General features: G+C 46.4%; 1 protein-coding gene and 1 pseudogene across 3 annotated transcripts in view; one reads left to right on the top strand and one right to left on the bottom strand.

Moving 5' to 3' along the window:
- Positions 1 to 313: 313 nt before the first annotated feature.
- Positions 314 to 1,627, bottom strand: LOC102747618 (microtubule-associated protein RP/EB family member 1 pseudogene; annotated as a pseudogene).
- A 2,078-nt stretch (positions 1,628 to 3,705) lies between these two features.
- Positions 3,706 to 24,282, top strand: part of DZIP1L (DAZ interacting zinc finger protein 1 like) — a 41,728-nt gene continuing 21,151 nt past the window's right edge. Inside the window, exons 1-7 of one of the 3 annotated variants that reach the window (XM_081826896.1) lie at positions 3,706 to 4,398; positions 7,416 to 7,487; positions 13,468 to 14,049; positions 16,421 to 16,505; positions 19,692 to 19,813; positions 20,501 to 20,662; positions 23,495 to 23,623. In XM_081826896.1, coding sequence (XP_081683022.1) covers positions 13,522 to 14,049; positions 16,421 to 16,505; positions 19,692 to 19,813; positions 20,501 to 20,662; positions 23,495 to 23,623 — 1,026 coding nt within the window. In that variant the 5' untranslated portion in view covers positions 3,706 to 4,398; positions 7,416 to 7,487; positions 13,468 to 13,521. Of the gene's footprint in view, positions 4,399 to 7,415; positions 10,737 to 13,467; positions 14,050 to 16,420; positions 16,506 to 19,691; positions 19,814 to 20,500; positions 20,663 to 23,494; positions 23,624 to 24,282 lie in introns of all 3 variants that reach the window. The other 2 variants (XM_081826884.1, XM_081826891.1) reach the window with 2 other exon arrangements.

Raw genomic sequence — 24,282 nt, 5'->3', positions numbered from 1 at the left:
TTAACATTCAGTGTTATATTAGTTTCAGGTGTACAATGTAGCGATTCAACAATTCTGTACATGACTCCGTGCTCATCACAAGTGCACTCCTTATCCCCTTCACCTATTTCACCTGTCCCCCACCCACCTCCCCTCCGGTAACCATCAGTTTGTTCTCTATAGTTAAGAGTCTGTTTTTTGGTTTGATTCTTTCTCTCTCTTTTTCCTTTGCTCCTTTGTTTTGTTTCTTAAATTTCACATATGAGTGAAATCATATGGTATTTGTCTTTCTCTGACTGACTTATTTCTCTTGGCTTTGTACTCTCTAGCACCATCCATGTTGTTGCAAATGGCAAGACTTCATTCTTTTTTTTTTTTTTTTCACTCTTAAGGCATTTATTTATTAAAACGTTCTCTGCCAAGATTTCACATTAGCTTAAAATTCAAATCAGTCTTTACATTTCTCTACTGAGGTTTCCACCTCAGTGTATCACATAAAAACACCTTCTCCAGCAATCAGTGTTACCAGCGTCCACATGGTGAGCCCCATGGTCAGCCTCTTTGTTCCCTAGGTGACCCAACTAGATGTTAATACTGCTCTGCTACAGGGTAAAAGCTCCTAACTCAAACTCATTGGAAAAGGGGTGAAACTTCTGCAAAGTGCACTTTAAGAAGAGGTACTGTTTGCTCATGAAAAGAAACCAGTGAGTCCTCTAAGAATAACAAAAGGGGGTATTTACAGTTAAGCACATGATTTGGAGTGAAGAATTCGGATGTTGCTCTGCTGGTCCAGGCCGTTAATACTTTTCTTGCTCCTCCTGTGGGCCCCCTTCATCAGGTATCACAAAGCCTTCATCTGTGGCATACAGAATGTCCACGATCCTCTGCAATACCAGGTTGTTTTCCCCCTTGTTCTGGCAAATCAATTCAATGTTCCTTAGCTTTCCAAAGTAGAAATCTCTTTCTTTCTCCAAGTCTTCGATGGTAAGTTTCAATACGCTGACCTGTTGCATCAATTCAGCTGCTTCGTCATCCCTGTTGCCCACACCAGGATTCTTTCGCACCACACCCGGGCCAGCCTTGGTTGCAGTAGTTCTGTGTGTTGCAATGGACCTCTGTGGAGCTGCGCTGCTAGAGCTGAGAGGTTTCTTCTGTTTGTTCAGAGCTGGAGCAACAAGGGAGGGAGCCACTGCCATTTCTTGACCTTGTCTGGCAGCTACGGGGTCATAGTCTTTTCCATCATAGTTTGCATCAAAAAACTTCTTGAAGCACTGAACAAATTCAAAACTGTCCTGAAACTTTCCTTTTACTAATTTGTCCACAGAATTATTTTGTCAACACCCATTCTTTTAAAACCTGCTTGTAGTATTTTGAAGTTCTGGATGTATTCATGTTCTAGCTTAGTCTGGAATTTCACTTTCTTCAAGGCAATGGAGCCAGGGAACAGCATGTCCATAAACTGACAGTAGGCAGCCCCTGAGCACAACTGTTTGATCTTCATCAGATTCAGCTGCAGAGACTCATTGATCCAGGCCAGCATGTCATGTCGACTTAGGTTATCACTGGTGACTGACGTTGAATATGTGTTCACTGCCATCTTCAGCTCTCGGTGGGACCGCGTCCACGGCCTGTGCCCGGCTTCGGTTCCATCTTCATCTCGTTCAAAACCCAAGACTTCATTCTTTTTTATGGCTGAATAATATTCCATTGTAAGTGTATACCACCTCTTTATCCATTCATCTATCGATGGACACTTGGGCTGCTTCCATAATTTGGCTATTGTAAATAATGCTGCAATAAACATAGAGATGTGTATGTATCCCTTTGAATTAGTGTTTTTGTATTTTTAAAGTAAATACCAGTAGTGTAATCATAGGGTAGTTCTATTTTTAACTTTTTGAGGAAGCTGCCTACTGTTATCCACTGTGGCTGCACCAGTTTGCATTCCCACCAAGAGTGCCAGAGGGTTCCTTTCTCTCCACATCCTCAACAATTGTTGTTTCTTGTGTTGTTGACTTTAGCCATTCTGAAAGGTGTGAGGTGATATCTCATTGTGGTTTTGATTTGCATCTCCCTGATGATGAATGATGTTGAACATCTTTTCATGTGTCTATTAGTCATCTGGATGTCTTCTTTGGAGAAATGTCTGTTCATGTCTTCTGCCTAGTTTTTGATTAGATTATTTGTTTTTAGGATGTTGAGTTGTATCAGTTCTTTATATATTTTGGATACTAACCCTTTATTGACTATGTCACAGGCAAATATCTTCTCCAACTCAGTAGGTTGCCTTTTAGTTTTATTGATTGTTTCCTTCACTGTGAAGAAGCTTTTTGTTTTGATGTAATCCCAATAGTTTATTTTTGCTTTTGTTTCCCTTGCCACAGGAGACCTATCTAGAAAAATGTTACTACAGCTGATGTCAGAGAGATTGTTGCCTGTGCTCTCTTCCAGGATGTTAAGGCATCTTTGACTCTAAAGCCTTGACTCTTTGCTCCCCTCTGATAGGCGGCAGGAACTCCTGGAGTGAAAAGAGTGCCCTGGCCAGGAGAGGAGGAATAAGATTCCCCATCAGAGTAGATGGCTTACAGACATCCCTACTTGATCTTGGTCCTGGCCCCCGAGGTCTTTTTTTTTTTTTCCATTTAAAAAATAGGGGTTATATATATATCTATATCTATCTATCTATCTATCTATCTATCTATCTATATCTCATAACATTTACCATTTTAACTATTTTCAAATGTACAATTCAGTGGCATTAAGTACATTCACATTGTTGCACAGCCAACACCACTCTTCTTCTCTAGAACTTTGCCATTGTCCCAGACTGAAGCTCTGTACCCATTAAACAATAACTTCCTATTCCCTACAGTCCCCTCACCCTGCCCCAGCCCCTGGTAACCACTATTCCCCTTTCTGGAATATCTCTATGAATTTAATTATTCCAGTTACCTTGAATAAGTGGAATCACAACATTTCTCCTTTTGTATCTGGCTTATTTCACCTAGCATAATATTTCCAAGATTCATTCATATTGTGGCATGTATCAGTATTTCATTATTTTTAAAAATTTTTATTTATTTGAAAGAGAGAGAGAGAGAACGCCCACGAGCGCATGAAGGGGGAGGAGCAGAGGCAGAGGGAGAAGCTGACTTCCTGCTGAGCAGGAAGCCCCAGGGAGGTCTCCATCTGGGGACCCTGAGATCAAGACCTGAGCCAAAGGCAGCCACTTAACTGACTGAGCCATCCAGGTGCTCCAGTATTTCATTATGTTTTAAGACTGAATAATAGTTCATTGTATGTATGTAGCACATTGTGTTTATCCATTAATATACTGATGGACAGTTGGGTTGTTTACACCTTTTGACTATCGTGAATAGTGCTTTTATGAGCATGCATGTACAAATATCGGTTTTGGTCCCTGTTTTCGTTCTTTTGAGTATATACCTAGAAATGGAATTGCTGGATCGTATGGTAATTTTATTGTTAGTTTTTTGAGGAATCACCATTCTCTTTTTCACAGCAGCTGTACCACTTTATATTCCCACCTGCAATGCACAAGGGGTCCAATTTCTCCACATCCTTCCAACACTTGTTCCCACACACTTCAGCTTTGGCCGCCCCAAGACACAGAGTGTGGCAGATTGAAACTGGAGTGGGAGGAAGGCCTTTAAAAAAAAAAATCCCAGAAATCTGGGTCTCCGTAAATCTGGCTAGGGCTCAGGGACCAGTATCAGGAGAGAAAGAGTTCTTTGGTCCTGGGTTTCAGAGCTGGATCCACAGGGCAAGCTAGCAGGTTGGGGGTTGTGGGGTTGCTTGCCTTAAGCACCAGCTCTGCAACTGCTCCAGCTTTCCAGGAGGCCAGCCTTTGTTGTTAGCGTGTGTGTGTGTGTGTGTGCGCGCGCGTGTGTGTAGATGGGAGCGCGTCCAGCTCCCCGGGCTCCATGCGGCTGACCTCTCGGCAAGGCCTGGGAGCCACTCTCTTGGATCCCGGATTTTCCCGACGGATTAAACGTGGCCTTCCCCTCCCTCCCGCCTCCGTAACAGACTTAAAAATAGCTCTTCCCGGGGGCGCTGGGGAGAGTCTCCACCCCTGTCTGGGCGAGGTGGGGCGGCCGTACCGGGAGCCGGCGGCGCGAGACCCCGGGCCTCCAGCTGCTGGCGCCGAAGGCTCGGTTGCCCGCGGGCGCGCCGTTCGGCCGCACCGGGGTGGGCGCGCCGGCTCTGTCCCCGCCGGGGAGGGCGTCCGGGCTCCCCGCTCCTGAGGGTGCATCCGCGGCCCGCGTGGCGCCGGGCGTTCCGGGAACGGCCTCCCGGCGGTCGGGGCGGTGTAGCGAGCCGGGAGGCGGGGCCGGGGCCACGCTGGGGAGCCCGCGCCCCCGGACCTCAGCCGACCCCGCGGGCTCCGGCGGCCCCCAGGTGAGCGGGGCCGCGTGGGAAAACTATGGCAGGAATTCGGCCCGGGGAGGGCGGCGGGTGGGGAGCGCCCTTGTAGTCCGAGCCGTGGGTGCGGCGGGACGCGGGAGGTTAAACATTAGCGGCTCGGACGGCCTGTAGGGGTGCAGCTCGGGAGCTGCGGGAGCTGCACTCCGGGGCGGCCTCTAAACCGCCGCTAGACCGCCGGGTTCTGCCCCTCATCTCCAGCTCCCTCGGCCTGCTCTGGACCGAGGTAACCCCCCCCGCCCCCCGAAGGAACCAGGAGTGACTGCACCCCCCAGGACTGGGCGTCCCTGGGTGGACAGACTTGGATGCTTACTTTTTGAAAAAAGTAAATATGGTTTTGGAGGGCTTGATGTTTTGAGTTCTGCAGGTAAAGGGGATCTTCTGGTAACGAGATGATTTAAAAACAAACACATTGGCATCTCTGGTTTGTCCCTCTTGCACTCTGGGGCTGGAGTTTAGCAGGAGGCAGCAATGGTAGTTTTCTTTCGAGGTGGCTGCAGTTAAAAGTCCAGGGGAGACTTGCTTTGTACGGAACAAGGATCTAGAAGGGGGTCTGGAGGGCTTGGGCAGGGCTACCCTTCACCCAGCACTCCTTAGGGCCCAGGGCCTTCCTGCCCCCCCTCCCCATTGTCTCTGAAAATTTGATTTTTAAAAGAACTTTGAAGAGAGGCCTGGAGAGTGTGAGGTGCTCTGACTGTGGCCTCTCACACTTTCATCTGCAGACAGGGTGGGTGGGCTACTGCCTCTGTCAGGGAGGTCCCTCATCACCTTCTCCTGGCCTCCCAGAGCTGAGGACTGGCCAGTGAGAACAGCCCCTCTTAGAGGCCGGTCCTCCAGTCAAGTAGTTGATAAGCAGTCTTTTTTTCAGTCTCTGTCAGCACTAAGGGTCTAGAGACATCTTCCTCATGTGCAAATAGTTTTGGATATCATCCAACTTAATAAAATGGTCCCATGAAGTTATATGCTTCAGGTTGGGAACAGAAACCTGAATTCCTTTGTGGAATTTAACTGGGTTCTGCCACAAAGCTGGAGTTCGGTCAAAAGGCTTGTGGCTCAATGTACACTGACAGGAGCAGGGAAGGGGGTGACTTGGTGGGCTGTTCTGAACCTCCTTGTGGGCCCTTTTCAGAGAGGGCCAGTCCTGGTGGGGGTGGGGGTTAACTACCTGCAATGGCAGCTGTTGCTAGGCCATGCACCTCTAGGGAGGATTTTGGTGGGGGGGTCTGGTGGCTGAAGATAGAGAAAGTCTACCGAAAAGCAATGACTCTTCCATGGGAAAGAAAACAGCAGTATATTCTAAACTCATATCTTTCAGATGTGAAAAGCAGTGCTGATTTTTGACAGTTCTGCACCTGGGAAGACAGGTCACGTCAATTTGTAGTCTTCCCCTCTGAAATATTCCTAAGCAATGCCAATCAAAGCCCTAGCCCCGATTTTTAGTTTAAAGAAAATTCTTTTGTGGCAAAAACTTAAGAGGGGTTTTTGACCAACCTGTTGGTGCTGTCTTTTAAAAATACCTTCTTAGAAGGAGGTCCAGGCCTCCAGTTCTGGAGGGAGTAGGTCACCGGAATAAAAAGCAGAGCATAAGGAATACAGTTAGTGATATATTTTTTTTTAAAGATTTTATTTATTTATTTGAGAGAGAGAATGAGATAGAGAGAGCATGAGAGTGGGGAGGGTCAGAGGGAGAAGCAGACTCCCTGCTGAGCAGGGAGCCCGATGCGGGACTCGATCCGGGGACTCCAGGATCATGACCTGAGCTGAAGGCAGTCGCTTAACCAACTGAGCCACCCAGGCGCCCCAGTTAGTGATATTGTAGCAGTGATGTAAGGGGACAGATGGTGGCTACACTTGTGGTGAGCATAGCATGAAGTATAAACTTGTCAAATCACTAAGTTGTACATCTGAAACTAACATAACACTGTGTGTTAACTATACTCAAAAAAACCCAGCAACAACAACAAAAAACTCTCCTTAAAGTTACTGGGAATGGAAGCCAGCTGGAGGGGAAGCTGTGTGCCACTTGATGGTTCCGGCAATGGGTGCAAACCCCATGAAGGGCAAGAAGGAGTGGAAAGGGTACACCTTTCTTTAGAAAACAACAGAATCAGAGACTAAATCGAAGATCTGTAATGATGGTGTTTCAGGAGAGCGCCCGAGTCACTCTCCTCTCTTTTGGGATGTGTAGGGCTCCCTTGCCTACGGTGTGTGCATAGCCTGTTTGCAAATTGTGTGAAGATTTCCTTGGCAGCCACAACAATTAGCGCTAATGACAAGCCTGGGCTCCCCAGGGCAGGTACTGCTGAGGGTAGCTCGGGGAGCCAGGGCAGGCTTGTCCATGATTGCCCGGCAGCCGCCTCGGTAGCTTGGCTCCCCTAACTGCTCCTCTTGGTTGCATTCTTGAGGAAGCAAAAGAGACAGTAAGGTGGCAGCCGTGGTGGTATAGTCTAGCTGTCCATTGATATTAAAAAATCAGAATTTAAAAATATCAGTTGTTTAGTTGATCATTGCGCAAGTTATCTTGGACGGATTATAGGTGGGCAGGTTTCAGAAGAACCATAAATTCTCCGGGAGCTGTTTCGCCATGGGATGGCCGCCTTGTGAGGTGGTGAACACCCCATCACTGGGGGTGTGCAAAGCAAGGGCGGTAGATCAGGCTGTGGACTCACATGGTAACAAGTCCAGCATTTTAGTAAGTCTGAATGGCATTTCTCTCCAGTGGGTCCAAATTAAGGACTCCCAACTCTGTTCTTACTCTTTATTCTAATTCTTTATTCTCTTTCTTTCTTGGCTGTGGGATTGCCCCAGGTAGAAACCATCTCTTCAACAATGAAGCAAATTTAGAATGCTAGCATAAATATCATTCTTTTGGGTCCTACTAATTCATGACATTGGTCTAAGATTGGGAAGCTTCCTGGGACCCCATCAAAACATGCAGAGATGGTTAACACAGCTTTGGATTTCCTAATGCTGCCTTGTGTTTCTATTCCCAGATGTGGGGAAGGCAGTCTGCTGATGCCTGGAGAAGCACAGTGTGACTGCCCTTTGGGGTATGTGGTTTCCAGGTAACCTGCTGCACTCTCCCTGGGCTTTGTCTCCTGCCATCCTAACCTGGACTCCAGCTGTGGAGTTGCGTCCTGTTCAGCTAAGCTCTGCGGAGATAGAGGGAATTTCAGGTCCCCGGCACTGATCCTGTTGTGATTTGCTGTAAAGTTTTAGTTCTTGCAGTTTGGTCAAGAAATCTCAGGTACTGTCATTTCCATGGTGGGAAGTAATTTCTCTGTCATCATCATCATCATTGGGAGGTAGATGGGCAAAATTCAAAAGCTCTGGAGTCAGGCAGAACCTGACTTGAATCTTGGCTTCATTACCTAGGAGCTGAGTGACCAGGGCCCAGTCCCTTAGGTTCTCTGAGCCTCAGTTTCTACGTTTATCAGATGAGGCAAATCAACTACATACAACGTTGTACGATGGCTAGAAATAGTACTTTTAAAGGCTGGCACACAAAAACTTAATCAGTGATGGCTGCTATCATAATCTTCAAATTCCCCCAGTTCTGCTCACCTTTGGATTCCAGAGCCCTAAGACTTCTGAGAACCTGGGGGTTCTAGTGGAAGACAGGAGTGACGCTTCTGGGGTTCAGGAAGACTGCATGAACTCAGATCCCTAATTCAGAATTCTGTATAACTGGGAATGGGGCCACCATCCTCAGTGTTTACAGAGTGTGCTCAGAGTGTAAATGTGAGGGTTTCAGGGCTGCAGCCATATCTTGATGGTCAGTGTGGGCTCTGGGGCTTCTCGCTGATGAGCCTGAGCCCGTCCACAAGGGCTCCTGCACTCTAGGCTTTCATTAGCAGCGGTGGGATCAGGCTGTGGACACACATGGTAACAAATTCAGCATTTTAGTAAGTCTGAATGGCATTTCTCTCCAGTGGGTCCAAATTAAGGACTCCCAACTCTGTTCTTACTCTTTATTCTAATTCTTGCTGGTTCATAGGCTCATTTCTCCAGATCCCCAAGAATATAGACTTTTGAGGCAGATAGTCTAAGATTTTGATAATTCTGCTCAGGTCAATAGCAATCTGGGCTGCAAGTAATATGCTAGGGGCTAGAATACAACAGATAATGAATAAGCCATGGTCTCAGCACTTGCGGAACTTATAGCTGGGGGACGTGGAGGAGAACGGAGACAGGAATGTCCTGGTGTGGTCTCTCCTTGGTACACCCGCTGCACCCTGTCCCAACTCCCACCCTGGCACGTACCACTCTGCATGGTTGTTTCTGTCTATTTTTCTGTCTTTCTGGAGAAGTCTGGAGCCAGACACCATCATTTACTACTAGTTCTATGATTGTGGGAAGTCATCTGCCCTCTTGGGTCACCTCTAAGTCTCTTCATCTGTACGCTGGGTTGTAATGAGAACTAAGTGGGATAGTGCATGGAAAGCCTTGTAATTGCGTGTGCAGAGCTGGTAACTAGTTTTATTAATGATGGCAGGGACTGTTGCCTGGGTCACCATCAATTCTGAGTGCCGGGCGTGGTGCGTGGCACTTGGTAGGGGCTCAGGAGTCATTTGTTGGTGGGATGAATAAATGAACGTTGCATAAGCACACTGATACAGACCGGAGTGTGGCGAGGCGCTCAGAGGAGCGTACACTCTGTGCTGCCCTGAGCCCAGGGGAGAGGTGGGGCATTTTGACTGTGGGCCTGGGAGCGATTTATGGTGGCTGTCAAGTGTGAGCAAGGCCTTGAAGCAGGCACTCATTCACCTGCAATAGGAGCAGGGGGAGGTGGTGGAGGTCCATCTATACCAATAGGCAGCAGGGCCTAGTGGCTAAGAGCTCAGACTCTGTAAGCAGGCTGCGTGGTTTTGGATTTTGCCTCCTGCATCTGGGGCAAGCTTCTTTACTTCTTTGTGGTTTGGATAATATTAGTACCTCCTTGAGGGATTGTTCTGAGGATTACATGAGTTATTCTTTATGAAACACTTAAAAACAGTGCACATAAATAAATAGCCCAGAGATAAGAACGTGTGGACAGCAAGTAATATTGTAAGTGGGAGATGCAGCTAGAAAGGTAGCTTGAAAACAGTTCATAAAGGTGTTTGAATATCTTTTTAGTGAATTTGGAATTAGCCAATGAGGAACACAGAAAATCCATTCCCATATGGCTGAAGCCCAGAGGTGGCTGCCCCTTCCTCTGTTTTGTTTTTGTTTTTTAAGATTTATTTATTTATTTTAGAGAGAGGGGGGAGAGCAAGTGCCTGCACACAAGTTGGGGAGAGGGGCAGAGGGAGAGAATCTCAAGCAGGCTCCTGCTGAGCGCGGAGCTCACCCAGGGCTCCATTCCAGGAGCCGTGAGATCATGGCCTGAGCCAAAACCAAGAGTCAGTCACTCAACCAACTGTGCCCCCCAGGTGCCTCAAGGTGGCTGCCCCTTCTAAACGGGGCATGCACTCCCCCTTTTGCCACAATCCCCAACATTCCCTACCACAGTGGTTCTGAATCAATAAATCTGGAGACTTGCATTTTTGACAAGTTCCTGCTGATGCTGATGCTCTGACGTTGCTGGTCAGGGACCACACTTTGAGAACTGCTGCCTAATTGTATCCTGGGCACTAAGGTAGGGGATTAATTGCCCTTTATCATCAAGCTTGTACTGTGGTTTTTCTTATACCTGCCACATTTCCTGCATTTAATACTACCTTCCTGGCCCTGGGGGAATTTGGATTTGCAATTTCTGGTATACTCAGTATTGGAAGGCTGGATCTAAAGGTCCCAAGAGAGAGATGGGCCAGCAAGAAAGAGATTTGGGAGTGGCTGAGGCTCAGCCTAAAGCAGGCCTTTGGTCGCTGAAGCTGTGGGTATGTGTGTGAGCTCGTCTTCAGGGAGAGTGTGCAGGGAGAGATGGGTCATGAATGAACAGCAGAATATCGCGGGGGCACTGCCCACGCCTCATCTTCCCCCTCCTTCCCCCACCCCCCCATGTTAAAGGAAGGGTAAAAGGATAGTAACTGTTCAGAAGAGGCTGGAAGGAACTTTCAAAAAGGTGGGAGAAGCTGAGAGAGTAGCCGATGGAGCATTCTTAGCCTTACTATTAGAGAGAGGACTGTGGGCACACAGCTGAGGCCAAAGCTTAAATAGTTAAACAGTGAGTTCTAGGTGAGCTCCCGGTCTGTGGGGAGGACAGGAAGCAGGTGTCCTGTTACCCTTGCCCACAGCATGCCTGGTAACCTGCTGTTGCTCCAAGGCATAGCTTGTTGTGGCAATTGTCTCTGAGGCCCCAGAGACACAGTTGCAGCTTGGAGCTGAGCATGGTAAGTATCATGTCTCCCATCTCCTTTTTTTGGTCTGTTTAAATAACGTGACACGCGAAGTAGGAATGGGCTGATCTTGTCTCGGCCATGATGGGGGTGCAGGTGGCTGGCTGGATTTGGTTTTGGTGTCTGTCTGGGGGAAGAGTATCTGAGAAAGGGAAGCATGGGAGCTGCAATGGAACAGGTGGGTCAGCGGCAGCCTGCGCGCAGCCTTCAAGACCAGGCCAAGGGGTTTGGACATGGTGCTGCGGCAACAAGGGGCCACGCTGAGCTCCTGGGTGCAGGGCGGGTGTGGGGTTCATATACCACGGTAGCCCCAATGCCCGGCACAGGGGCTGGCCCGAGTAGGCATGCTGTAAAGGGGGGGGGGCGGGCAGTGGGTGAATGAATGAGTGAGTTTGAGGGATAAGGGGTCATGACCTGATCAAAGCCAAGTTTTAGGACAAATAGCTTCGAGAATCAATGTTCAGAGTCCACGAGTTTTGGAGCCAGGTGCACCTCCAGCTGTGCTTCAACTCTGGCCTCCCAATCGGGGACAAGACTCTTAACTCCTCCAGACATCCGTTTTCTTGTTTGTAAAACGGGCATAGTGGTAACTGCTTGCAGGTTTGCACGTGGAGTCGGTCTGTGTCTGGCACGGAGGCTGGCACCCGCGGCACTGCAGCCGATGTTACTACTGAGTGCTTGGCCTTGCGCCTCCTCCAACCCTCAGGCACCCTGCGGGCTGGTAGGGCAGGCCGATCGCGGTCTTTCTCAGGTGAGGGCTCCGGGAGGTCAGGGACCTTCCCTGGAGGCCCTGCCCCTCTTTGCAAACCTATGAGGCTTATCCCCTTCGTGAGGTCAGTGACCTCTCTCCCTTCTGACTTTCTCTTGTACTGAAAAGTTTGAATCACATGATCTGGAAAGAATTTGATTAAATAGGGTCACCTGTCCTTCTTGTTGCCCTGTTCAGATTTGAAGTTCCCCAAGGACAGAAATTGTATTTTTTCTATAAAAATTATAAAAGTAATAGATGATGATGTGAAGGACTTTGGATAGTATAGGAAGGGGGAAAGTGGAAAATCAAAGTCTTCCGACTTCCATTCCCACTCCCAGAGGCAACCATCACTAACAGCTTGTTAATTTTTCTAGAAATACCATAGTCTATGCCTGCAAAATGATAGACAATGAATCATATATAGGAATCGTAAATCAGTGTATTTTATTTCACTATTATTACACATGAGCAACAAATATGAATCATTCATGTGTGTATATATGTATATATATTATATGCATGTGTCATTATCATCATCGATCTGTGTAAGGCTTGTCTATCAACCCATCTCCTACCCATGCACCATCTGTTCATTTATCCCCGTTTCACACCCCATTTCCCCTCCTTCCTCATAGGCAACCATTCCAATGTGAGATATATCTATAGACCTATGTCTATGTGATATATGTAGATAGACATAGATGGATACATATGTGAGATATACATATCTTTATTTTTGCAAATTATGATTATATGTGATTATATTATCATTTAAACAGATGCGGAAATACCTGTGTATATGTGTATATATATGTGTGTATATATTTGTATCTATGTATATGTATACATAGACACACACTCATTACTCTATATCAGTGCATGAATAGTTGCCTTATTCTTATCAATAGCTGCATAGTATTTCATTGTATAGAGATACTATTTGTATCCCCTGTTGTACTTTGTACTGCCCTTTCTTGTATTTTCTCTTGTACTTTGCTGTTACAAACAGCACTACATGACAGTTTTTGCACAGCACCTTTGCACACTTGTGTAAGTTTATCTGTAGGGTAAATTATAATTCTTAGTAGTGGCGTGTTCATTTTAAAATCCTATTGCTATTGTCAAATTACTCTTTAAAGAGAGAGAACAATTTCTGTGTCTGCCAAGAGAGTGGAGAGGAGAATCTGAGTCTTTTGAGAACAAATTGGACCTCTTTTCTAAACCAGTAGGTTTGAAAAAAAGACCATCACGGACTAGCAGAGCCTGTGTGCAGAGACATGGCCGCTCTATTAAGCAGCCCCTGGCAGCGGGGACCATCATCTTACTCACATCCCACCAGAGGAAGCATAGTCCTGTGATCACACTTCACAGCTGGGGCACCTGGGGAAAGTAGCCCACTCCTGGTCCACCAAAATCTTGTAATGACAGGAGGAGAGGATGGGGTGTGGTGGTTGTTAGGAGGCTCTGCCTCCCATGGCGAGTTATTGGACGTTATCCTGAGGTCAGTATAGGGTTGCAGAAGGACCCGCTTAGACATTTGACCCCTCCCTCTGACAAAGACCTCTGGCAGGGACTCTCGCCGTGGACTTGGGTGCGAGGCACAGAGGAGGGGGGATTCACTTGCCTCATTCCTAGCAGGAGGACCTCCTATGTGCCAGATACTAGGCTGGGTGCTTCACTTGCCTCATTCCTAAGCACAAGCCTGAAAAGTAGGCTCCGTGATCTCCCAGTATGCACAGAAGGCTGAAGGATGTGAAGGAACTTGCCCGAGGCTGCGATCTGAATCCACACCCGTGCGACTGTAGAGCCCACACCCGGCCTTCTGCAGCTCTCACCGCGTCAGTGCACCCCGTGGGTCCTACGGCTGCTGCACAGCCCCCTCCCCTCACCCCACTGAGGCTCCCGCTGGCCAGGTGTACTGTACGTGCAGCCAGATGTGTCTTGCCCAACTTGGACCCTCTCCTTATTTTCCAGGCCCTCTCTCAGCTCCTGTGCCTGCTGCCGTGGCCTTGGTGGCACCCTCCCTCGATGGTCGGTCCAGGGCTTCCTCAGCCCATGCAGTCCCCGGCTACCCCTGCTGAAGGCCTCAGTGGCTCCCTCTTTGGGGCCTACCCGCTCCCTACCTTCAAGTTCCAGCCTCGCTCTGAGAGCGTGGACTGGAGGCGCATTAGCGCCCTGGATGTGGACCGCGTGGCGCGGGAGCTGGACGTGGCCGCCCTGCAGGAGAACATCACTGGGGTCACCTTCTGCAATTTGGACCGGGAGGCATGCAGCCGCTGTGGGCAGCCCGTGGACCCGGTGCTGCTCAAGGTGCTGCGCTTGGCCCAGCTCATCATCGAGTACCTGCTGCACTGCCAGGATTGCTTGAGCGCCAGCGTCGCCCAGCTGGAGGCCCGGCTGCAGGCCAGCCTGGGCCAGCAGCAGCGCGGCCAGCAAGAGCTGGGTCGCCAGGCTGATGAGCTCAAGGGCGTGAGAGAGGAGAGCCGCCGGCGTCGCAAGATGATCGGCACCCTGCAGCAGCTGCTCCTGCAGACAGGGGCCCACAGCTACCACGCGGTGAGGAATCTCTGCAGGGTGGGGGAGGGGGAGGGCTGTGGGCCCAGTCACCGGGCCGCCTGGGCGGCACCACCACCGGGATGGGCCGCGGGGTTGCTGTGGGCCATGCTTACTGGGGTGAAGGGCAGATGTTAGAGCTGTCTCAACAAGTTCTCCAGTGTGTGTGTGTGTGTGTGTGTGTGTGTGGCAAGTGTGTATCTGAAGGATATGTGTGCATATGTGTGTGCCTATGTGTGTGTGTGTTTATGGAGAGGGTGCATGTCTAGGGTGTGCAGGTGTGAATGTGTGGAGGATGTGCATGTTTAAGGACAGTGTGGATATGTGTGTCTACCATGTGAATGTTTGGAACATACATCCGTGTGTGGTATGTGTATGTATGTATGTAGAGCGTGTGGTGTGTAATGTGTGCTTGTGTGTGAAGTGTGCACCTAAAGATATATTTACGGTGTGTGTGTGTGTGTGTGAATGAAGGACATATATGTGTGTAAGGGTGTGTGTATTTATGGAGGGCGTGAGTGTATGTTTGAAGGGTTTGTGTGTGCATGTAGCAGTGTGATGTAAAAAGGCGTGTGTAAGAGGTGTGTGTTTGTGTGTGTGTGTAGAATCAGTCTGTAGCAAGAGACTGGTATTGCCAGGCCCATTCCCGAAAAGTGATTCCATCATTCAACCAAGTGACAGTTCATTACGCAGAGTGGCGTTTGGACATTCGCATCTGCATGGCTAGTGTGGCCTGGGGACCACTGCACTCTCATGAATTGTCGTGGGCCAGGCTCTGAGGAGGCAGGCACAAATCATGCTGGCTCAGGTGTTCAAGAAAGTCATAGTTGGGTGGTAGGTGGGACAGAAGGAATCATATGATACAATGTAAATGGATCTAATGGTAATCGATACAATGTTAATTACGATACAAAGGGTCAGAACCCTTTCAGTTGTAAATGCCAGAGCAGCAGTTTAACTTGGCTTAGGCCCATAAGGGATTTATTGGCTACTTTAACTGAAAAATCCAGAGCTCTGGTGGGACTCAGGTGTGGCTTGTCCTTGGAATCAGATGATGGGCTCCAGAATTTAGTTTGTCTCTGTAGCTGTTGACAACTCTTCTTCAAGTGTGGGTTCCATTCTCAGAAAGATTCTGTCTGTGTGGTAGCAAGTTGGGCTACCAATGCCAGTATCTGACTTTCCCAGGTTCAAGGCTGGCATGATAGAAGGCCTACTTTGGTCCCAGAAACCCGGCCGGTTTTTCACCGTGTCCTGTATTTAGCTGTGTTTGGGTCTCCTACCCATCTGGGAGCCATTCACAGGTCCCCAGGAATTCAGGGTTGTGACTGGTCTAGGCCACATGTCCCACCGTGGAGCTGGGGATGGACCAAAGCCCATGGATGGAAAGTAAGGGACAGAGGGATTCCCCAGAAGAAAACCGGGGTTCTGTTTTCAGAGGAAGGAGTGGCTACTCTACTCTCATCATGACTCTTTAATGACACCTTCTGGAAGTTGCACAAGTCACTTCTGCTTCCATGTCATTGGCCAGAATTTAGTCACATGGCCACACCTGGCAAGCGAGGCTGGAACATAAAGTGTTTATTCTCATTAACCTCATGACCAGCTAAAAAACAGGGTTTTGGTTACTGAGGAAAGAGGGAAAATGTGTTTTGGGGGGACAACTGGCAATTTTTGTCACATTTGTGTAAAGATAGCAAATAATCTGCCCTCTTAGTCTGATTGAGTAGGATTAACAGCCTGCAAAGTTGTCTTGGAAAAGTTTTGAGGTTTTACAGTGAAAAGATATGATAGGTTGGCGGTGTCTGAATGCTTGAGGAGAGTGAAGCAGAATTAGAGATACTATTATTTGTTCTCCTCTGCTCTGGTGGTTCTCAACCCTGGGGCGAGCCCTGGACATTGACTTTTTTTTTTTACTTTGTATCATGACAATTTTTAAACATGTACAAAAGAGAGAGTAGTGTAATGAATCTTCATTTGTACACTACTCAGCCCAATCGTTATCAACTCATGGTCGATGGTTTTGGACATGTTCCCCTACCTGCTTGCCCCCATGCCTGCATCACTTTGAATGTGTTAGACATATGGTGTTATCTATAACTATTTCAGTATGTATCTCTAAAAGGCAAGGACTCTCACTTTTAAATATAAACGCTACCATCATCACGCCTTGAAAAACCAACAAAAATTCCTTAGTATCCTCAAATACCTAGGTAGAGCTCACAGCTCCCCAGGGCGCTGGCAGTGTTCAGATCCAATTCTTCATTTCTGAAGCAGCCCCGGGAGCCCATGGAAATGGGAATTTTGATATTGGGAGAACCCCAGGTTGAGCCAGGTGATGTAATCCTGCACTTACCACTGTTTCCTTTCTGTGCAGTGCCACCTGTGTGACAAGACATTCATGAATGCCACCTTTCTCCGGGGCCACATCCAGCGCCGGCATGTAGGTGCGACAGTAGGAGGTGAGTCCAGGTGGCCCTCCTGGGACCGTGGAAGAGTCTGGGCTGGTTTCCAGTGGGTGTGGGGCACATAGACCATCACAGCTGCCCTCAGACCTCATCATCCAGTAGAGGAGGGGATGATCCCACCATCCACCACAGGCGGATCCATCCCATGTGGAGCTGGGAGGGTTTCTGACCATGTGTGTAGAGAAAAAGGGAGTCAGACAGGTAAGTTCAGTGTTAGCTTTATCCCTTCCTATTATGTGACCACAGTCAATGCACCCCCTCTGAGTCTCAGTGGCCTTTGCTGTGAATGGGGCAGTCAGACGGCGTGACTTTGAGGGGTCCTTACCTTCCAGCCTTCTATGAATCTGCTATTCTCTGGTGCTAACTATGAATGGGCTTAAATGGGGTTAATGAGCAGTTAGACCAGTTCTTTGACTTTTTGTATGTACATGAGCTAATTATGACTTAATCACTTTAATTTTACCATTTCAAATTCCAAAACTAGTAGCAAGGCTGTATGTTTCCACATAAAGAGATTTGCATATTTTATATCCATATTTGTGGTTCATAAGAAATAGCTGTTAACACGTAAAATAAATATAAATATGAAAATGTAAATCATATAAATATAAAAATCCCATTAAATAAAACTTTTTTCTTGGGCGCCTGGGTGGCTCAGTTGGTTAAGTGACTGCCTTCGGCTCAGGTCATGATCCTGGAGTCCCTGGATCGAGTCCCGCATGGGGCTCCCTGCTCGGCAGGGAGTCTGCTTCTCCCTCTGACCCTCCCCCCTCTCATGTGCTCTCTCTCATTCTCTCTCTCTCAAATAAATAAATAAAATCTTTAAAAAAAAAAAAAAACAAAAAAAACCTTTTTTCTTATTTTTCATTTAAATTTCCTTTTCAAAGAGCAGACTTAGAGTTTTAAAACAGCACCATTTACCTAATTATTATGCATTTATTATGTATCTAATTCTTCTTGGTTCTGCATTGGAGGCTGCTAAAGAAAAACAGATTTTCTACTTCTTAAATGAATTTTTCTGATAAAAAGACATGTCTTTGAAGAGATATTTGTATACTGATGTTCATAGCAGCATTATTCACAGTAGCTAAGATGTGGAAGCACCCAAATGTCCGTAGACAGATGAATACATAAACAAAATGTGGTATATACATGCAAGGGAATATGATTCAGCCTTAAAAAGAAAGGAAATTCTGTAACATGTTACAACATGAATGAACCTTGAGGATATTATGGTAAGTGAAGTCAGTCAGTCTCCAAAGGACAAATACTGTATGATTCCACTTATATGAGGCACCTAGAGTAGTCAAATTTATAGAAACAGAAAGTAGAGTGATGATTGCTGGGGCCCAGGGGAGGGGGTCCATGGAGAGTTATTTAAAGCATACAGAGTTTTTGTTTTACAAGAAGAAAAGAGTTATGGAAGTGGATGCTGGTGATGGTTGTACAACATTATGAATTATGAATTTATTTAATACCATTGAACTGTACGTTTAAAAATGGTTAAGATGCTAAATATTATGTTATGTGTATTTTACCATAATAAAAAAATTGGAAAAAATGCCTTTGACCTGGAAAATTTATTTTTTTAATTAATTTATTAAAAAAAAAGTCTGTTGATTTTTTTTAAAGATTTTTTAATTTATTTATATGCCGGAGAGAGAGAGAGAGTGCACAAGCTGGGGGAGTGGCAGGCAGAGTGGGGAACGAGGCTCCCCGCTGAGCAAGGAGCCCGACATAGGACTCAATCCCAGGACCCTGGGATCATGACCTGAGCCGAAGACAGACGCTTAACCGACTGAGCCACCCACGTGTCCCTTGACCTGGAAAAATTTAAATACAGAAGGGTAGAAAAGTGAAAATAAAAACCATGGACAATATCACCTAGTTAATATTTTGGTGTGTTCTCTGTCATTATTTTTCTGTGTACGTATATAGTCCTATACTATGCAGTTTTGCCTGTTGCTTATCTTCAGTTAAGAATATATCACATTTCCAGTGTCATTCAGTTGTCTTGGAGAACATGATTTTTAATGGCTGAATAGTATCCCATCCTGTGGCTATCATAATTTATTTCACAATTAAATTACTTCATACTTTATATGGGTTACTCATAAATTTCCCTATTATAAATCACATGATGATCTACATTCTTGTATGTAAATCTTTGTGCATATTCCTTATTATTTTCTTAAGGTTAAGTGCTGAAGGAGAAGGAAAATATGTTCTTCGGGCAACTTTTGCTAAATTAATGTTCATGATCTTTTTATTCTCAGGCAGCTGGCTTTTCGGATACCCCTGCTCTCCTTTTTCATATCATTTCAAATCACTTTGTTAACCCAAATTAATTTCTACTACATCTAAAAATTGCTTAAGCGTTTCCAAAAAGTCCAGTCTGAGGAAAACCATATCTCATTTCGGGTTTTAATAATGGTGCTATCTGTCTAATAGGCACTAAAGGTACTTTAAAAAGTAACAAATGTTCAAGTACAATTGGTGTCTTTTTCATTAACCAGTAACTCTTGGTTTATAAGTATGTGGTTTAGTTAGAATGTTCTCTTATAATTCATTTTCTTTTTAATCTTAGAAAAGTGAAAGTATACACTTAAAACAACCTCGGCTGAAAGTTTCCTTTATAATACATGCTGCTTTTTTTTTTTTTCATTTGAAACTTAATACTATCCTGTATTTCTGAACAAAGTGAACTTAAAACTACAATTATTTTCACTATGTTAAACTCCTCTCTGATGGCTGTCAGGATCCACTGATAGGTTCTTTGTATCAATAATCACTGTGCGCGTGCTGTTTGGTATTCTGCTTCTGTTACCCTACCCATCTCCCGTTTACATTTGTGTGTGTCGGGACTGTCAAAATGGTTATTTTCAATGACAGTAATAGTTCACGCTTAGTGAGCAGTCAGGCCAGGCACTATGCTAAGCATTTTGCACTATCACATTTCACCCTCAAGACAACAGTCTGAGTTGGGTGCTGTTATCTCCATTTTCCAACTTGGGGAAACTGAGGGTCGGGGAGGTTATGTCACTTGCCCGCGGTTAGTGTCCAGTGGAAATGGCATAGCTGGTCTCAGCCTGAGGTGTGGCTGATTGCATAGGCAAGGAACTACACTTCATTCACGTTTTCACTGAAACTGGCCACCCTGTCTTTGCATGGACCCCACAGGGAAGCAGAAGCAGCAGGAACAGCCAGTGGAGGAGGTGTTAGAAGAGCTGCGGGCCAAGCTAAAATGGACCCAAGGGGAGCTGGAAGCCCAGAGGGAGGCGGAGAGGCAGCGGCAGTTGCAGGTGGGCCTGGAGAGGAAGCTCTGGGGAGACCCCCTCGTGGACTACCCAGGAGACCCATGAGGCACCTGTCTCCCACAGGACCAGAAGTCTAGCTGGTTTCCTGCAGCTGGGAGTCAGCGCCAGGGTGGCATCTTCCTGGTGTGGCAAATGATCTTAGGCTGGCTGGGAAGGAAAATTGAACTATTTTTCCAGATCTGTGTGGCCAAAAGTAGAGCCGAGAATTGCACTCTCCCGCATTATTCAGCACACTGTGAGGGCATTTGAACCAGAATGTTAACTTCTTACACTACCCTGCTGGTTTGCTTTTTGAGAACAAAGACTGGATAAACTCCAAAGTGCAGTCTCGAGGACGTACTTAGTAGATAATTGTAGAATGAAAGTATGTAAACTTGCCTCACCCCTTTCTTCATGTAGTCATTCTTCATTCATTTCCTCAGCACCCATTTATTGAGCACCAACTATGCCAGGAATACAAAGAGGGAGAAAAGACGGGGTCCCTATCCTCAAGGGACTTTACAGTTCGGATAAGACTTGGCCCCCTCCATGTCCAAACAGTGGGGACTGTGGGATGAATGTGCTTTGGGTCTCCACAGTGACTTGCCCAGACAAGGGGCCCCAGCAGTTTCTCAGTCAATATTTGCCAAAATGTGGAATTAATGATTCTATTGTTCTTGCTTTTCTTTCCAGGAAGCAGAGATCACCCGTCAGAAGGAAATAGAAGCTAAGAAAGAATTTGATGAATGGAAAGAAAAAGAGCGGGCCAAGCTATATGAGGAAATAGACAAGCTAAAAAAATTATTTTGGGATGAATTTAAAAGTGTTGCCAACCACAACTCTATGCTAGAAGAGGTACCCAACACAAAAGGGGTTCAAAGTTCTTTTGCTGAAGAACTGTTTATTCTCAATATTTATTTCTTAGTTTGTGCTAGTTTTATTTCATCTGCCATTGGGGGCTAATATACTGTGAGGCCAGATACCAGAGGCCAGTGTCAGGGATCGAATCCCTGCTCTATCACATATTGGCTGTGTGACCTTAGGCGAGTTACTTAACCTTCCTGTGCCTCAGTTTCTTTTCTGTTAGATAGGTTGCTGGAAGGGTTAAATTAGCACACAGACAGCACTTAATATTGTCTGGTATATAGTAACAACTCCCTAGACATTATCTTTATTTTTGCAAAGGGCTTTCTGTCATCACTGGACAAGATATGAGGCAATATTTAAATGAATGCACTTCTCAAGTATGTGCTGAGTGCTGCCTACCTGCCAGGCGCTCTGCTGGGGTCTGTGGAGATCACACGGAATAGTAAGATTTACTGACTCTGTTTACTGGTTTCCAGCCCCTGTGCGGGGCACCTTATTTACAATAACTTTCAATCCTTACAACAACAGAACAACCATAACATTCTCAAAGTAGGTACATTGTTCGTTTACTTATTCTTTTTTAAAGTTCTTTAAAAGAAAACTATTATCATTCCTCCTTTACAGGGGAAGACATTGAGGCCCCAAAACATGCTCAATGTCACACAGCTACTAAGAGGTAGACCAGGGATTTGAACTTAACTTTTTAAACTTCAAAGCCTCTGCTTTTCTACTGGGTATACTGTCAAGTTTATTCAGGAAAACCTATTAAAGGTTATTATCCCTGGACTGCATCTTCCCATATAAACCTATATGACTAAAACCATACCAGGGAAAATGTTTTGGAGGAGAAATATTTTCAGAATATATGTAGCTCTTGTTGGTCCTTCTAACATCAAGGAGAATCTTCTCTTGTTTTTGAAAATGAACTGCCTGGTAGCATTTCTCACAATCATTCTACGTTTTGCTAAAGAAACACCTGGAGAACTTTTCCAGAAGGAGATTGTCATGGGATATGAGTGGAGTCTTAGGTGATCCATCATCTCAATCTGAGATGGGAAGCCGGGGATAGGGAAGGCTGTGGGGTTGAGATGAGAGCCGTGTGTGTGTGTGTGTGTGTGTGGGGGGGGGTTATCTATAGTGGCCCAAGCCCTCCCATCCTAAATGTTCCTGCAGTGTGGTCAGGGATGATATGTGGGAGACAAGATGCTGCTCCACCACACAGAGCTCATGCTCTTACCAGCTCCATGCTTCTCATTCCTGAGCAAGCCCTCACCCCTGCTGACTCCCACTCCTCCCTGACATGGTGCTAGCTGACTAGATATTTGATAGATAGGTATTGATTTGAATTTGGATTTATTGTTTAGAAACCACCTCAGCAAAGGTTGGAGGCTTACTTTGGTTCAGAAATTCTAAGTTTTGGTGAATGAGGACATAATTCTTACCATCCATGGTTTCTTTTTAACTTGGATCACATTTTCCTACACTGGAATGTCACTTTTCTGGTCTTTCCTTTATAGGATTGCTTGTGCTGTGTTTTTATGTCTGTATGTCTCCCCCATCTCCTCTCAAGTGACATTTTATGATTTTACTTTTATTATAGGAACCAAACTGGATACACACTTCTCAGTGTATTTGGATAATTATTTTGTTAGTTTTTTTTTTCTAATTTGGGGGAGAAAAAGATAAGATTTCATTTACAATGAGTGTGAATAACACTGTAAGCCCGTCCATCTCATTACGTAAGACAAGATTCCCCTTGCTGTTAGGAGGGCCAGTGAGAGGGAAATACTTCTCGAAGATGTTTCTCCTCAAAATTTTCCCTTTGATACAAAAGCCTGTGAGCTTACTCTGGCTAAGTTACCTAGCTGCAGAAAGAACCTTAGGTAAGATGTAGGGTAAATCCAGCTGCCAAAGGAGTCCCTAGTTGAATGGAAATTACCATGAGCCTGCTCTCTGGTTGTCTGAGCATCGGTGTGAGGACAGAAATGACACATCAGAAGCCGAGGGTTGCGCATCCACTTAAAAAAGCATTTGACTCTACGAAAATACTCAATTAGAAATGGTTAACATTTATACCCAATACTGCTTTAGCAGTTGAGAAGAGTTAAAGCTGAGCAAGAAAGATAACAAGTTAAACTCAGGGACTTGCAGTTCTTTAAAGCTTTAATAGGGGGCTTATGGGTTTTGTGTAGTGATAGAGATGGAGATAATTTACTTTTGTGACTGCAGCAGTGATATGTTTAAAAATATAACCATAGGTGGCAAGGCCCCTCCTCTTGGATCCCCTTTTCTGTGCCCTTTCCTTCAGATGACACACAGCTAGCTCAGGAATCACTAGGTATTGGCGACACAACTCCAAGCCAGGCCAAGCCAGGCCGTCTTGGTGACAGCCAGCATTTTTTGGTGGGAGGAGGGACAGGAGTCCTCAGGGAATGGTCCAGAGTGCATGAGACCCTCCCAAAGCCCCTAAGAGTCTGATTTTCTTCAGCCTATTCGAGACTGAGGAGGAAATGGGGGCAGAAATGTCTGACGAGCTCTGGGTTTGGGGTACAGCCGGATTTCAGTGCAGTTGAAATTCTGCTCTCGAGTTCTGTTCGTCCACGGGGCACCTGCTTCTCCCGAGTAAGCACTGAGCTCTCAGGGGAACCCTCGTGGAGGGGAATGCAGACTTGTGTGAGTATGCGCAGGCACGTAGATGTCTGCTGAGGACAAGCGGGAGTTTGGTGGGGTAAGGTGCACCCTTCTGACGTTGCTCAAGGTATAAAAGACAACATCAAGATTAGATCTTCATCTGAGTAAGACCGTGTCCTGGCTTTTCAGAAACTGCAGGCGCTGCAGTCCCACAGGGTGATGGAGTCCAATCTCGGGTCACTGCGGGATGAGGAGTCTGAGGAGCGACTCAGGCAGACTCAGGAGCTCCGGGCCCTGAGGGAGAAGATGGACATTCAGGTGAGCTGATGGCTCTTGCCCATTTCCCCACAGCCAGCCATGTTGCTTTCAATAAAATTTCTCAGTTTTGCTCTATGGTTTTACGGAAGTTGGAAGACATCAGGTTTTATCTTTGCAGACCTTCTGCCAGTGCACGAAAGCATGGGATCGGATTCTTAGGGTTCTCAGGTGAGGCTGGTGATACACGTGGGTGCAGTATCAGGTTTGCCTGGGATCTTTCCAAAACGCATACAGTTATGTCCCTTACTGGGTACCTTTACCCTCATTTTGATTCCAACCCAGTTGAAACTCTCAGCAAGTGTGATAGTCTCCTGTTTTGAAGGCATTTGGGGTGGGTCTCGTGGGTGATGGTAAATATCTAACAACCACTTTCTGGGCCTAACAAAGCTTTAATCTGTAGCAGTTGCTGTTTTCCGTAGTGTAACATTTCCCACCCTGGCCGATTTCATGCTGCCACTGTGAGGCCCCTGGATATGGAGTCGGAGAGGCTGGAGCCCAGTCCCTCTCCTGAGCCGACACGCGGTGGCTCTGGCCAGCACTGGACGAATCTTACGACGGTCCAGCTACATATGGTCTGCATCACTGATCACTCCATGACAAGGAAGGGCCTGGTCACTCAATCAGGCTGTGCTTCTGTTTCTGCTCTGTAAGATTGTTAA

The sequence above is a fragment of the Leptonychotes weddellii genome, chromosome 1, assembly GCF_054177405.1.
Source record: "Leptonychotes weddellii isolate Sample4059 chromosome 1, ASM5417740v2, whole genome shotgun sequence".
NCBI lineage: Eukaryota > Metazoa > Chordata > Mammalia > Carnivora > Phocidae > Leptonychotes > Leptonychotes weddellii.
This window is presented reverse-complemented; position numbering and strand designations above follow the sequence as displayed.